The 13,839-nt window shown below is 36.7% G+C and overlaps 1 protein-coding gene across 1 annotated transcript in view; it reads left to right on the plus strand.

Annotated features, from left to right (window-relative positions):
* Nucleotides 1-13,839, plus strand: part of TBC1D5 (TBC1 domain family member 5) — a 577,752-nt gene that overhangs the window by 345,486 nt on the left and 218,427 nt on the right. The window contains exons 9-12 of the mRNA XM_074195734.1: nucleotides 7,926-8,034; nucleotides 9,459-9,548; nucleotides 9,629-9,703; nucleotides 11,852-11,919. Of these exons, the coding sequence (XP_074051835.1) occupies nucleotides 7,926-8,034; nucleotides 9,459-9,548; nucleotides 9,629-9,703; nucleotides 11,852-11,919 (342 nt within the window). The remainder of the gene's footprint in view (nucleotides 1-7,925; nucleotides 8,035-9,458; nucleotides 9,549-9,628; nucleotides 9,704-11,851; nucleotides 11,920-13,839) is intronic.

Raw genomic sequence — 13,839 nt, forward strand, 5'->3', positions numbered from 1 at the left:
TTCCCGAGCTGAAAGAAGTTTATAAGTGATTGTTCAGATGAGAAAACTGAGGTTAAAAAAACAGTTCTTCATTAATTGATTTACCCAAGATCATAGAGGTTTCAAAATGGATAAGACCAAATTCAAAGACAGTTCTTGATACTTCTTGTTTACCTCCCACTAAAAATTAAATTGCTTGTAAACAGGTTTATCATTTTTCTTTTGATTCCCAGCAATGAGCAGAGATTCTAAAACAAATGATTATCTAATTTGGATTGGAGTTAGGGTTGGCAGATGGATGGCTCCTATGCTTGCTTGATTCTACATAATCTTAAGAGACCTTAGTCTGAAAGATAGCATGGTGAAGTGGAAAAGATACTAGATATTTAACCCCTGGAACCTGTGTTCAAATACTGATTCTGCCACTTTCTACTTGTGTGATTTTGGGAACATCTCTTACGTTCATCATCTGTTACCAGAGAATTTGACCCAAAGATCAACTTAAATCCATCTATCCTATGAGCTATAGAATTAAGGAATTGATCTGATTCTCTATTAAGGGTTTATGGTATCATTTGTAAAAGCGTTCAAAGTTGTAAATAGATTGTGATCAGAATCCTCATAGAGATGAACTACATTGAAGTATTGAAGTGCTGTCTTTAGAGAACTGTAACCTCTTCAGGATTCCCACAGTTGAAGGTTGGTGTAGAGGGATCAGTTGGACCATCCTGAAGAAGTGGGATTGAGCTTGCTGTGATTGAATGGTAACTCTACATCAGATATTTTTATTTGTATTTTAAATATCAATTTAATAACTGTTGCAGAAAAAATGATTCATATGAAGTCATAATTCCATGTAGAGTAATATTTGTAGGAACCATATAACTCTAAGAAATATAAGAGTTAAATGGATTGTCCCATTTCCCTTATGGGAAGCAAAAAAGCTAAGTGACCATTGTTGGGTATCTTACACCTTTTGGGGGATAGCCTGTAGTACACTCAATTTGATGAAACCACAGTCTTGATTCAGTTAGCCTGACCCTTCAGTTTAGGGCTTCTACCTTTGCCTAGTAAGGAGAGACTCAGACACCTGTCCCAGAACCTGTCTGAGGCCTGATAGAGAGAGGGTATCCTAGGGGAAAGAACACTGGCTCCGGACTCCAAAGAAGCATGGAGTGACTTACAGAATCTGATGCTGAGTGAAGGGAGTAGAACTAAGAGAATAATGTACACATCAACAGCATTGTGAAATGATCAACCTTGATGGAAGCAGCTCCTCTCAGCAGTTCAGAGAGCTAGGACAATGGTATTAGACCTGCTATATCATCCCCATCCGAAGGAAGAAAAACAAACAAAAAACAACCATTCAGAATCTGATGAACACTTTATAAAAATTATCTCTTATGTATCTCTTTCCCTTAATCCTAGTTCCTCATACTGAAAATTACTAATCTGTAAACAAGTTTATCAAAATGTGTATGTACCATGCTAACCTGACTGTCACTGAGAGGAGGGGATGGGAAGGGAGCATGGAAGGAAATTTTGTAACTTAAAAATATACATTTGCATATGGATGAAAATAAATAAGCTTAAATTAAAATAAATAAATAAATAAATGAAATGTATTTATCTATTTTTTAAAAAAGAAAGAAAGAAAGAAAGAGCACTGGCTCCTGGAATTGCATTAACTGTACTCAAGTCAGGCCCCTGATCTTGACTTTGGGCAAGTTGACGAACTTTCCACACCTCCCTTTAGAGACCTAGTTGAGTGATGGACAGGTACTTAGTAGATTCCAGGGTCCTTTCCAAGTCCTGAATTCAAGATACCATGAGCTCAAACCTCAAAAAAAGGGCATTTCACAGAGCATGGGCCTGTTTTTTCATGTCAATAGTAATTACTCATCGTAGACTTTTTCCTTAACTAAAGTAATTTAGGCCATAAATTAATGAATTTTTGAAATTTTATGTATATTTGTGTTCATATGCTTTCCTATTTGTGTCACTGCTCTCCTGTACTGTTAGCTATAACCAAGCAGAATTTTTTACTTGAAGTGAAATAAGATCATCATTTTCACAAGGATAAAAATTGCATGATATGGTGGTTTCTTGGCTTTGAAATAATTCCTTAACCTGTCCAACTACAGTATATCTGGCATTTGTTGTTGTATCTAGATTAATTTCTCAGTATCTTGGTTACTATTAATAATTTCCAATTTGAGAAGAGATAGTAGAGGTTATCTCCTTATCTCTTCTCATTTATCCTATAATAACTTTGCAGTGATTTTAGTATCTTTGGCACCAAAGAATGTCTGTGTAGGACAGGACAGCAGAGTCTCTTGAAAATATTCTGAGAACTGAACCTCTTCAGCTAACCCCATGCACCCATTATATTATCATTGTACTCCTTGAGATATATATATATATATATATATATATATATATATATATATATATATATATATATATATATATATGGAATTCTGAGTCAAAGTTTACTGACATTTTAATCATTACTGTTCAGTCAACAACTATTTCTCATCTTTGTTCATTTGACCTTGGGATAAAATTTTAGTTATTTGTAACATTCAGAGAGTTCATATAATTTATTCTTCTTTTGAGAACTTTATCCATATGCTTTAACAATTCTAGTACTAGGGAATGGATTTGGATTTATATATTTCTCTTCTATTTTGTGGATATCAGATCCTTAAGAAACATTTAATTTAAAGCTATTTTTCCAAGTTACTGCTTCCTATTTTGTCTTGGTTTATCATAATTTTTTTTCCAAACTATTTTCAATTTAATGTATTTGAAATTTTTTTTAGTTTTTTTTTTTTGTTTTTTTGCAAGGCAATGGGTTTAAGTAGCTTGCCCAAGGCCACACAGCTAGGCAATTATTAAGTGTCTGAGATTGGATTTGAACACAGGTCCTCCTGACTCCAGAGGCGGGGCTCTATCTACTGCATGACCTAGCTACCCCATATTTGAAATTTTTGTTAAGAATTCAACCCATTATTATAGCTATGAAAGGTATCTCATGTAATTATATTTTAGTTTTTGTTGTTTTGTCCATTGTATAGTATTTTTGTTCAATAGAGGCAGCCAGGTGGTAGAGTGGATAGTCTTAGATAACTCTAAATCTGGTCCCAGACACTTAGTAGCTATGTGACCCAAAAAAGTTACCTCAATTTCCTTATCTAAAAAATGGGGACAACCACAGTACCTATTTGGAAGAGTTGAATGAAATAATTGTAAAGTCTTTAGCATAGTGCTTGATACATAAATGCTGGATTTGATTGTTGTTATTATTGTTATTTATCATTATTATTATTATTATTACTGTAGGAATGTGATGAGATAAAATACAACCTTCACCTCAATTTTGTTGTCTGCAAAATGGAGAAATCTAGAAACAGGTGTGAAAATGCTTTGAAAGTTGCAAAAAAACATAGCAGTTGGTTATTATGGGTTGGACCTTGCCTAGAAAAAAGCAGAAGTGATGGGGACAGTGGTGGAAGTGCCTGCAGGTGGACTGTCCTTACAGCAGGATATTTGTGAACATCAAGAAAGAAAATAAGTTGCTTCTTTTATTTCAATATAATTGGTTCTGTTTGTTCTATTTATTTTATGCATTTCTAAATATGGTTCTGAGAAAAGGTTTGTAGGTGTAACCATCCTGGGCCAAAGGATGTTCAGAACACTTAACAGCCCTGCCCTGTAGTCCACCCAACATCTTGGTAGAAGGTTTCTTTGAGGGTGGAGCCTCAGTCTCATGTGGGACCAGTAGGAGAGAGGTGCCCTAGTCTTTTGGGTTGCTGAGTTTGCCGCATTAAAGCTGGACTTCAGAATTGGATTTTCTCAATGCCTGTCGAACTTACAAGCTTTTTGGGTAACTGTGAAACAAAAAGAGAGGTTACATTTATTTGGGATAGAGCCATAGACTGTGAGCCAATGGCATTTTTATCAACCTTATAAAGAATAATAAGATATTTGCCTTTATTTGACTGTTTTCCTGAAAAAAAAAGTCACACCTTTAAATGGAATATTGAGATTTTACATTTGGGATTGAGCCAAGATGGTGATGTAAAGACAGGGACTCAACAAGCTCTCCCCCAGACCAATCTGAATACCTTTAAATAATATCTCTAACCAAATTCTAGAGGGGCAGAACCCACAAAAAAAGATTGAGTGAAGCAATTTTCCAGCCAAAGACAACTTGTACGATCCATGGGAAGAGTCTATTGCACCAGGGTTAGAAAGCACCCATAGCACAGCCCAGGCCACACCAGAGCAAACCAGCTCCAGCTATCTAGGAACAGCCCACAGGGCACCTGGATCCCTGGGGGGTCTTGGGTCATGGCAGCAATGCTGGTTTCCAGACCTCTCAGTCCTGGGATTGCCAAGGACAAGTCGGAAGGCCATTAGGAAAACTACCGCAGCAGAGTGAGTGCAGAGCCCAGTCCAATGCAGGCTTCAGTGCAGGCCTCAGCACATCCCAGGCCCCAGGGGAACAGGAGCAGGACTGGAGAACCTCCATGCAGCTGTTTCCAGAGCTTACTGTACACAGGCTGGGGTCAGGGGAGACTCCAGAGGTCTCTTTACTATCCTTGAAGCAAGACTCTATGGCTTTGCCTGTACCCATATCCGGGGCCCAGTCTGGAGCCCCAGTCTTAGGAAAAGGAGCAGAAGCACAACAGAGCTTAAGCTGCAATGGAGCAGTGATCCTCCTCACAGCTTCAAGGCTGAGGGGAGTGCAGGTGGTCACCCACAGATCAGAGCAGCATGGGCCAGGAGAGCATCAGAGCCTCTCATCAGACCATGGAGGAATTGAGAATTTGTGGGTCTCTGGGGTGTTCCTGAAATCAGTTGCCAAAACCCTCAAAAGCTTGGGAGTGAGTCCACCCTGGAAGAAGAGTCCCTCTTAACAAATAGTTAACATCAAGTCATAGGCTGGGGAAATAGGCAAGCAACAGAAGAAAAAGAACCTGACTATAGGCTATTACTTGGGTCTCATGGAAGATCAAAACACCCTCACAAGATGACAAAGTCAAAGCTTCTGTATCCAAAGCCTCCAAGAGAAATAGGAGTTAGGCTCTTGCTATAGAAGAACTCAAAAAAGACTTTGAAAATCATATAAGAGAGGTAGAGAAAAAACTGGGAAGAGAAATGAAAGCATTGCAGAAAAATAATGAAAATCAAGTCAGCAACTTGGTCAAGGAGATAGAAAAAAAATACTGAAGAAAATAACTTCTTAAAAATCAATTTGGGTCAAATGGAAAAAGCAGTCCGAAAGTCCAGTGAGGAAAAGAATGCTATAAAAAGCAGAATTGACCAGATGGAAAAGGAGATAGAAAAGCTCTCTGAAGAAAACTTGTTCAAAAGTAGAATGGAGCTAAGGGAAGCTGAAGACTTTGAGCAACCAAGAAGCAATAAAACAAAACCAAAAGAATGAAAAACTGGGAGAAAATGTGAGATATCTCACTGGAAATGCAACTAACCTGGAAAACAGATCCAGGAAAGATGATTTAAAGATTATTGACCAGTAACAAAAACCTAGACTTCATTGTTCAAGAAATTATTTAGGAAAATTGCCCTGAGCTCTAGAGGCATAGGGTAAAATAGAAATTGAGGGAATCCCCTTATCACCTCCTGAAAAAGATATCAAAATAAAAGCTCACAGGAATATTATAGCCAAATTCCAAAACTCCAAGTTAAAGAGAAAATATTACAAACAACCAGAAAGAAACAATTTTAATACCGTGAAACTACAGTCAGGATCACACAGAATTTGGCAGCTTCTACATTAAAAGACCTCGTAGGACTTTGAACATGATATTCTGGAAAGCAAAAGAGCTTGGAATGTAACTGAGAATCAACTACCTAGCAAAACTGAACATCCTCTTTCAGGGGAAAGATGGACATTCTATGAAACTAAAAATTTCCTGTTGAAATGGTCAGAGCTGAACAGAAAGTTTTATCTTCAAGTACAGGACTTGGTTGAAGCATAGAGAGGGTGGATGGGAAGGGCTAATTAATTATGAGGGATTTAATGATGCTGAACTGCTTGTATTACTGCATGGGAAGAAGATACTGATAACTTATAGGAACTTGTTCATTCATTAGGGCAGTTAGAAGGAGCATATAGATACAAGGCACAGGAAGGAGCTGAATATGAAGGTATATATTGTAAAGATGGACTTAATAGGTAATAAAGCAAAGTACTGGGACAAAGGGAAAGGAGAGGGAGGATGACCTAAGATAATTCACATAAAACAGGCAAGAAAAAGCTTTTGTAATGGAGTAGAAGGGGGGGGGTGTAAATGAGCTTTACTCTCATCAGAAGTGGCTCAGAGAGGAGATAAAAGGCACAGAAGGTACAAAAGGTACAAAAAGGTACAGAAATCTATCTTAATCTAGAGGAAAATAGGAGAGGAAGGGGATGGGAGGAAGGGGAGGGGTAGGACAGATGATAGAAGAGAGGGAAGATTGTGGGAAAGGTAGTCAGGATGCTATACACTTTAGAGGAGGCACAGTATGAAAGGAGAAAGAATAGAATAAATGGGGGTGGGAGAATAGGATGGAGGGAAATACAGTTAGCAATTACAACTGTGGGAAAAAATATTGAAGCAGCTTCTCAGGTGGGCCTAAGATAAAGAATGCTATCCATCCCAAAGACTGATGGTATCTGAATATAGACTGCAGCATACTTTGCTTTTCACTTTTTTTCTTGAGGCTTTTTTTCCCATGGGGTGGGGTAGGGTTATGAATACTTTTACAATAATTTTAGTCATATTTTTCATGGTCACACATTTTTAACCTACACCAAGTAACTTGCTTTCTCAATGGGAAGAGTGTGGTGGGAGGACTGGAGAGAATTTGGAATTCAAAGTTTTGGAAGTAAATGTTGAAACTTGCCATATGCATGTAGCTGGGGGCAAAATTTTTAAAATAAAAGTATTTTGAATAAAAGATTTTACATCAGAGTGATAACTTTAGGGATAAATTTATTAAAGTAGTTGTGTTTTTGCAATGTGTCTTCTTAGAACCTGTAAGGCATTTTATATGTTTGACACGGTAAGACCATGGATAGGTAGACTTGAGCCTGGAAGTTTAGTTCATTGGAAAACAGAGAAAATATAGGTCTAATTCCTTTATTCAAACTCAGTAAATGGTTTGGGACAATTAATTTCCAATTGTTTCCCAGTAGAGCAGATTTACTTGTATATTAATGAGGCACAGGTGTTAGGCCCCTGGTGCCTGCATGCCTGGGAGGCAGATTTAGGTTGTTTATCTAGTCAGCCATAGGTACTGCAAGCTACTCGAGCTTGCCTCCAACAGTTTATACAGTGAGGCTTTTTAATTTTTTGATGTTTTTTTAAATTTGCTAGCACCTGTTAAAATTTTAAAACTGATGATGTAGAAAGAAGTAGAAGAGATTTCAATAGTAAAGAGCACTAAAAGTTAAAGAAAGTAGTCTTCTCTTCTGGTTAACTGCCCACTGTGACATTAAGGGAAGGCAAGGTTCATTTAAGCCAAGATGTCACATGCAAACCTGTCCAGGCCTGTGGCATCCTCTTGATGGCAGGGAGATCTTTGTCTAGGACTTCCACAGGAATATGTTGATATTAATATTCATTTTTTCTTGTTTATTCACTGAACTGCAGTACCAACATTGGAGAGGAAATGGAATAGCCTCCATAGACATTATGAATTTCAGTAGCTGGCATAATTATAGCGATCTACATATTCATTAAATCCAGGAAAGAAATGTGTCCAAAAAGACAGCCATGCGTTCAGAAGCCTCGCCTGACTCAGTATCTGCCTCTTGAAAGTTGGGTGCCTTCTCCTTGTCAAAAAGCACTTCATTTTCTCTGAACCAACACCCCTTCTAAAAGCTGGTCAGGTTTTGAAAAATGATTTCCCCTGCCCTATTTTCTTTCATGTAGTAAAGAATGGGAAGAACTATTTGTAAACAACAATTACTTGGCAACTATACGACTGAAGGGGATTAATGGGCAGCTGAGAAGCAGCAGGTTCCGCAGTGTTTGCTGGAAGGTAAGAAGAAAATATTTATTTACAGTTTGTGGTTGCAGTCTATCAGCACATTACCTGATGCACTGGGAAGATTACTGAGGCAAAGAATTACCGCATTTTCCAGGAGACTTCCTCCCCAATTTTTGCCATCCATTTTGTCTTTCATAGGACATTTGCTAATAAGATTGAGATCCCTCAGCCTTCAGTGACTGGCAATGGGAAAGGCTTGTTGGAAACGAGCATCTTGACTTGGGTTAGCATCTCATGTGATGGTGAAACATATACACTGACACCTCTGCATTGGCTTCCACTCTTTATGCTTGAAAACTCTTATTCAAAACTGTGTATAAGCCTTTGGCCTATATGCATCTGTGTGTGTGTGTGTATGGACACTCCTTGGATTAAAAAGAAAAACATTGGATTAATCCCAAACTTTTTTTCTCATAAACAATGGCTTGAAAAGTCTTTCAATTTGAATTATCAGAAACACAAAGTAAGGCATTTATTCAAGTTGCCTTAGAGTAAAATTACAATTTTGGTAATAATACCTTGCAAGCCTTTTTTATTCTTACATTTATAATATTGCTCTTTTTTTTTCCTTTTCCAGAGGGAGCTAATTTGATGACCAGTTTCAAAAATGATTTCTAGTTCTAGATCTCAAGCTTGTCTGTATAGATTAAGCTTACCAAGTTAAGTTAATGACTGAGAGAATCACTATATATATATATATATATATAATATATATAATCCAGTTTGAGATTTAAGAATTTATGTTTGATAATTAAAATGCATTTTCTTCTGTTTGATGGAAAGAGTAAAGAGAGAACTATTGCCCCAATACTTGAACCCATTTGTGCTCAGTCCCTATTTCCTGTTTTTTAATTGTTAGTAAGATCTTTTGCTTGCTTAAAATAAACCCAAAATCAGATTTATTTTAATGTTAGGTTAAATTAAATCAAATTTGTCTTTAGAATTCTTGTTATTTTCCATAATTTATTGCTGGTTATCAATTGCATTTTTGCTAAAGATTTAGGGAAGCATATAACTTCACAATTAGCTGCTCTCAGCCCCAGATTTTTTCTTTATCAGTTGCCTGTGTATTTCAAGAGAATCAAAACCATAACCAGCACATTGACCATTTTAGCTGTTTATTTCTTTCTTTTCTTTCTAGTAAGTCTAGAATGCAGTTGAACCTCAATACAGTTTTCTTTTGGCTTGGACAAGAGTCCTGAGGAAATGATCTCATTTAATGCTGCTACTTTATGTTTATTTTATAATCTTCATTTGTGTTATTTAAGCTTTTCATTTGTTTTATTAATGTCTTTAAACATAGATTACTAGTAATTTTAAATAAATTGTTTAATTATAGTAAGAGTATTGTATTGCTCTGTGATTTTTTTCCGACTTTGTTTCATGTACTTTTTCTGCATTTCATTTCATAACAGCTTTTTCTGAATGTTCTTCCTCAAGATAAAAGTCAGTGGACAAGCCAAACCAAGGAACTGAGAGCCTGGTACAATGGCATCAAAGAAAGAGTGAGTCACATTTTAACAAGTGTACCTCAAAGAAGTATTAGACTCTGGTTTTGATTTTTGTTTTCTTTCCCCCACCTCAGCATATTACCAACCCTCGGAAAGCTGCAGGACAACAAGATTTGATGATCAATAATCCTCTGTCACAGGATGAAGGGGTAAAACTTGTCTTTTAGCAATTTTCTTTAATAGGAAACTTTACCAATTTAATAAATATGTTTGAAATGCAAACCATGAATCCTGCTTTTCAGTTTGAAACCTTGTATTCCCATACCACCCATACCTAAATCCATTCTCCTAAACCTAAAATTATCTTAAGGCATTTCAACTAGTAATCAGTCACCTACAACATTCTGTTTGTAAAAGGAAGGAAAAAAAAATCCCTAATATGATAGAGAAGACCCAGGGAGCAAAGTGGGCAAGGAAGGGAAGCAGGAGGACAGAAGCTGGTCTGGGTAGGGAGATCCTTGGGGGTTTGCACTTGGTCCCTTGGCACTTGGGTAGTGAAGCTCTTGTCTTATCTATGTGAATAGTCTCAATACATCTTCTAGATCATGAGTTCTTTCCCAGTGGTGTCCAAAGACCTCAGCGTGTCGATGGATCCATGTCAGGGTGTCCGTGAACTTTTAGGGGGAAAAATTACATTCTTTTTTTACTAACCTTTAACTAAAATTTTGCGTAGCCCTCTGTTATTATTTTTTTTAATTTTATTCTTGGATGGGACTTCACCAGATGCCAAAGGGATCTATGATAGAAGTGAAGCATCCCTGCTTTTTTTTTTTTTTTTTGCAATGTAGTCTTCTTTGAAACTACAGATTTTGTAATGACCCAACTCTGATCAGCCCATAGCACCTCCTCCCCATTCCTGCTTCCATTTCAGGAGATTATGGAAGTGTTTTCAAACTTGATATGCTCAGAGTGAGCTGCTCAGATGAGTTTGAAGGGAACAAACCAGAGGACTTTTTTTTCCCCCTCTTTCTAGATATTGAATAGAAAGCTATTTTTTATCTCTTGCAAAATCTTACTTCTAGCTATTATACCCTCAGATATCAAGTTAGATTTCAACGTGAAGTCTTCTCCTAGGAGTTCATTGATTCCCCTTACTTGCTTCTTAGCAATCCCAACCTTTTGAGTTTCTTTAGCAGAGGCTGATAATAATTGGATGCCTTTCTTTTTAGACTTGTCTGCTTCCTACTAAGTTAGTAAACAACCTTGCATATACTATAAGAATTAGAGTATCAAATTAATGGAACTTTGCCAAAGTTTTCATGAAAATTAGCAAGCAGCTGCTAATATATTCAGTGTGTATTTCGTACTATATGGCATTTGAAACTTTGATTATTTCTTCATTATTTTGTTAGTAGGTCAATAAACATTTATTAAGCACCTTCTGGGTTCCAGATATTGTGCTAAGCACTACAGTGTTGGAAACTGCTTGGTGACAAATATTTTTCATGATCAGAATTTTCAGTATGAGTTCATTAAATTACTGTTTAGCTTTTAGTTAACAAGTATCACATTGAGATTGTTAGATGGGAGAGCATCAACAAAATGACTCATGGAGAAAGCCAATCTTTACCTAAGTCAGACATGTACTTAACTTTCTTTCCCTACTCTAAGGGGGTCATTGCCCAGCCTCAGACTAGTTTCAGACCTCCACCCAAATCCCCAGATCAAAGATTCTAATTGATTACTGAAATACCAACAGGTAGAGAATAAAGATTTTTCCTAGAATTGCTAAAGGGGACAATGGAATTAAAGAGGTCCCTTTCTTCTCAATTTATCATAATTTGGACCAGGTTTTCAGTATACAATCAAAATTCCCCTAATATTTCTCAAAATTTGGACAGCTTCTCCAGTGGGCAGGCTGGACAAATTATTGGCATAATTAAGACTTGTGACCAATCAGATAACCAAAGGACACCTAGTTTGATTTATTGAAGCTTTAAATAGAACCAAAAAATATCCTTAACTAATTGATAAAACTCCTTTAAATGCTCAACTCCTATTTCTTATAGATTAGATAAACCACCTTTTTATGCATTTCATTACTATGTATTGGTGATAAACCATGCTTTGTTAAGCCTATACATGAATGTCAAAAGGAAAAAAAAATTGTGTTGGGATTAGCATACTCGTAAAAGACTAATGGAGACTTAAATTTATTATCAGTCACAAGTTCTCCATTTTCAAAGTAAGGCTTAAAAGAAAAATATGATCAATTCAACATTTATAAAAATTATTTGAAATTATTTTTTGAAGTGATCCACAAATGAATACCTTTATTTCATTTTTCTTCATTTCAGAGTCTTTGGAACAAATTTTTCCAGGATAAAGAACTTCGAGCCATGATCGAGCAGGATGTAAAAAGAACGTATGTATAAGAGTCAATCAAAAAAGTTCTTTTAAAAACTCATACTTAATTATTTCTAAAACTCTATAGTTTTTATTATTGGTCTTTATAAATTCTACATAATAAGAAGACCAAAATAAAGGGAAATTCATGTCGGATTTGAAATGTATTAAATTGAATCAATTCCTTACTCTTGTTAGAAATTAATTCTGTAGTAAAGAATTGTTATTCACTAAAAATAGTGAATTTTTAAAAATGTAAATCAAAAGGAATTTTATGACAGATTTCTTCTAGTTAGCTTGTTATATTTTGGTAATTTTGAAAAAATATTAAGGTTTAGAAATTTATAGAAATTATAATATGATTGGAAGAGGTAAGCATTTCCCTTTCACATTAATTTTATCTCGGGGAGGCTAGGTGGCGTAGTGGATAAAGCACTGACCCTGGAGTCAGGAGTACCTGAGGTCAAATCCGGTCTCAGACACTTAATAATTACCTAGCTGTGTGGCCTTGGGCAAGCTACTTAACCCCGTTTGCCTTGCAAAAAAACTAAAAAAAAAAATTATCATATCCATTTTGTTGTCGTGTGCCTGTTGGACTCCTATCAGCATCTCTACCAGATTTCTTCTTCTGCGACCCAAATATCCTTGCCCTTTAAAACTATCAGGGAAACAACACACTGGATCCTACCATATCTACATTAGACTTCTTGTCCTCTCATGCAGTTAGACACAGATCTTGATAATTCTGGCCACTCTCTAATCACCTGTGTTTTTAGGAATAGATCTCTGGGACTCTGCCAAACTACCTATAACATAGTAGTAATACAATAAATTTTTTAAAAATATAAAATAATAAAAGAGACAAATAGTATGTCTAGAGTCCAAAAGTATTTATGGTCTGTTCAAGAGAAAGAAAGAATGTGTTTAAATTTATTTAGTACTTTACAATCAGCATTTCCACTGAATGACAATATACCCGTTTAAGGTGAGAAGAACAAAAATGATTATTGTGCTTTCAGCTCAGGTTGAAATGACTTGCACCTTTCAATCAACCAAGAAATAACAGAACAGGGCTCAAATCCAAGTCTTCTGATGACAGATCTTACCCTCCATCCCCTCTCCTGGAGAGAATGACTAGTTCTGCCAAAAAAACAAACCCTTAAGGGGATACTGATGGGCTGGGAAGGTGGAGGTAGAAGCTCGGATTCTGTTCCATCTTCTCTTTGAGCCTCCAAATTGAGCTTTACCTTCAGTTGTTGGTACTCTTTCCCTAGAATCCATCTTCCTTTAGTTGTTTTCCCAATACTGATGCTATTCCCACAAGTTCTGGTCTTTCCTCCCTTTCCAGTAGAAGCTTTGTCCTCAGCCCCCTCTTGGACCCTCAATCAACAGGCTTTAGGTGCTTGTACCCAAATTCAGCTTCACCTTCCTGAGGAAGCCTTTCCTGTCCTCCCAACTCCAGCCCTCTGTCTCCCCAGCTCATTTGTGGTTACCTTTGTTGGTTTTATTTCTCTTCATTCTCTTTCTCTTGCATATATATATCAGTACCTTCACATGTACTGATTTTCTCTGCCACTGAATGGGAGCCTTTGAGAGCAGCAGTCATTTCATTCTTTGTACTTTTATCTTCAGCCTTTAGCCTTCACCCAATGGACTTCTGTCTGTCTTGTTGTTCACAGCAAATCTCTGTTCACTGATACTTAACATTTTTCAAGAACCTACTCAATACCAAGCCCTGGATAAGCAAAGAAAACACAGTCCTTGCTCTCTAAGAGCTCCTAGTCTAATGGGAAGGACACAACCAGTGAGGCCAGGAGATGAAGAAGATCCCTCTTCATTTGCAGTGAAGAGGGATTTGGAGTAGATGATGCTTGAGGTCCCTCCCTGACCTAAAAGTCTATGATTCTAAATTTGCCTGAGAGAAGAACAAATGGGGCTG

The sequence above is a fragment of the Macrotis lagotis genome, chromosome 7 (genome assembly GCF_037893015.1).
Source record: "Macrotis lagotis isolate mMagLag1 chromosome 7, bilby.v1.9.chrom.fasta, whole genome shotgun sequence".
Lineage (NCBI taxonomy): Eukaryota > Metazoa > Chordata > Mammalia > Peramelemorphia > Peramelidae > Macrotis > Macrotis lagotis.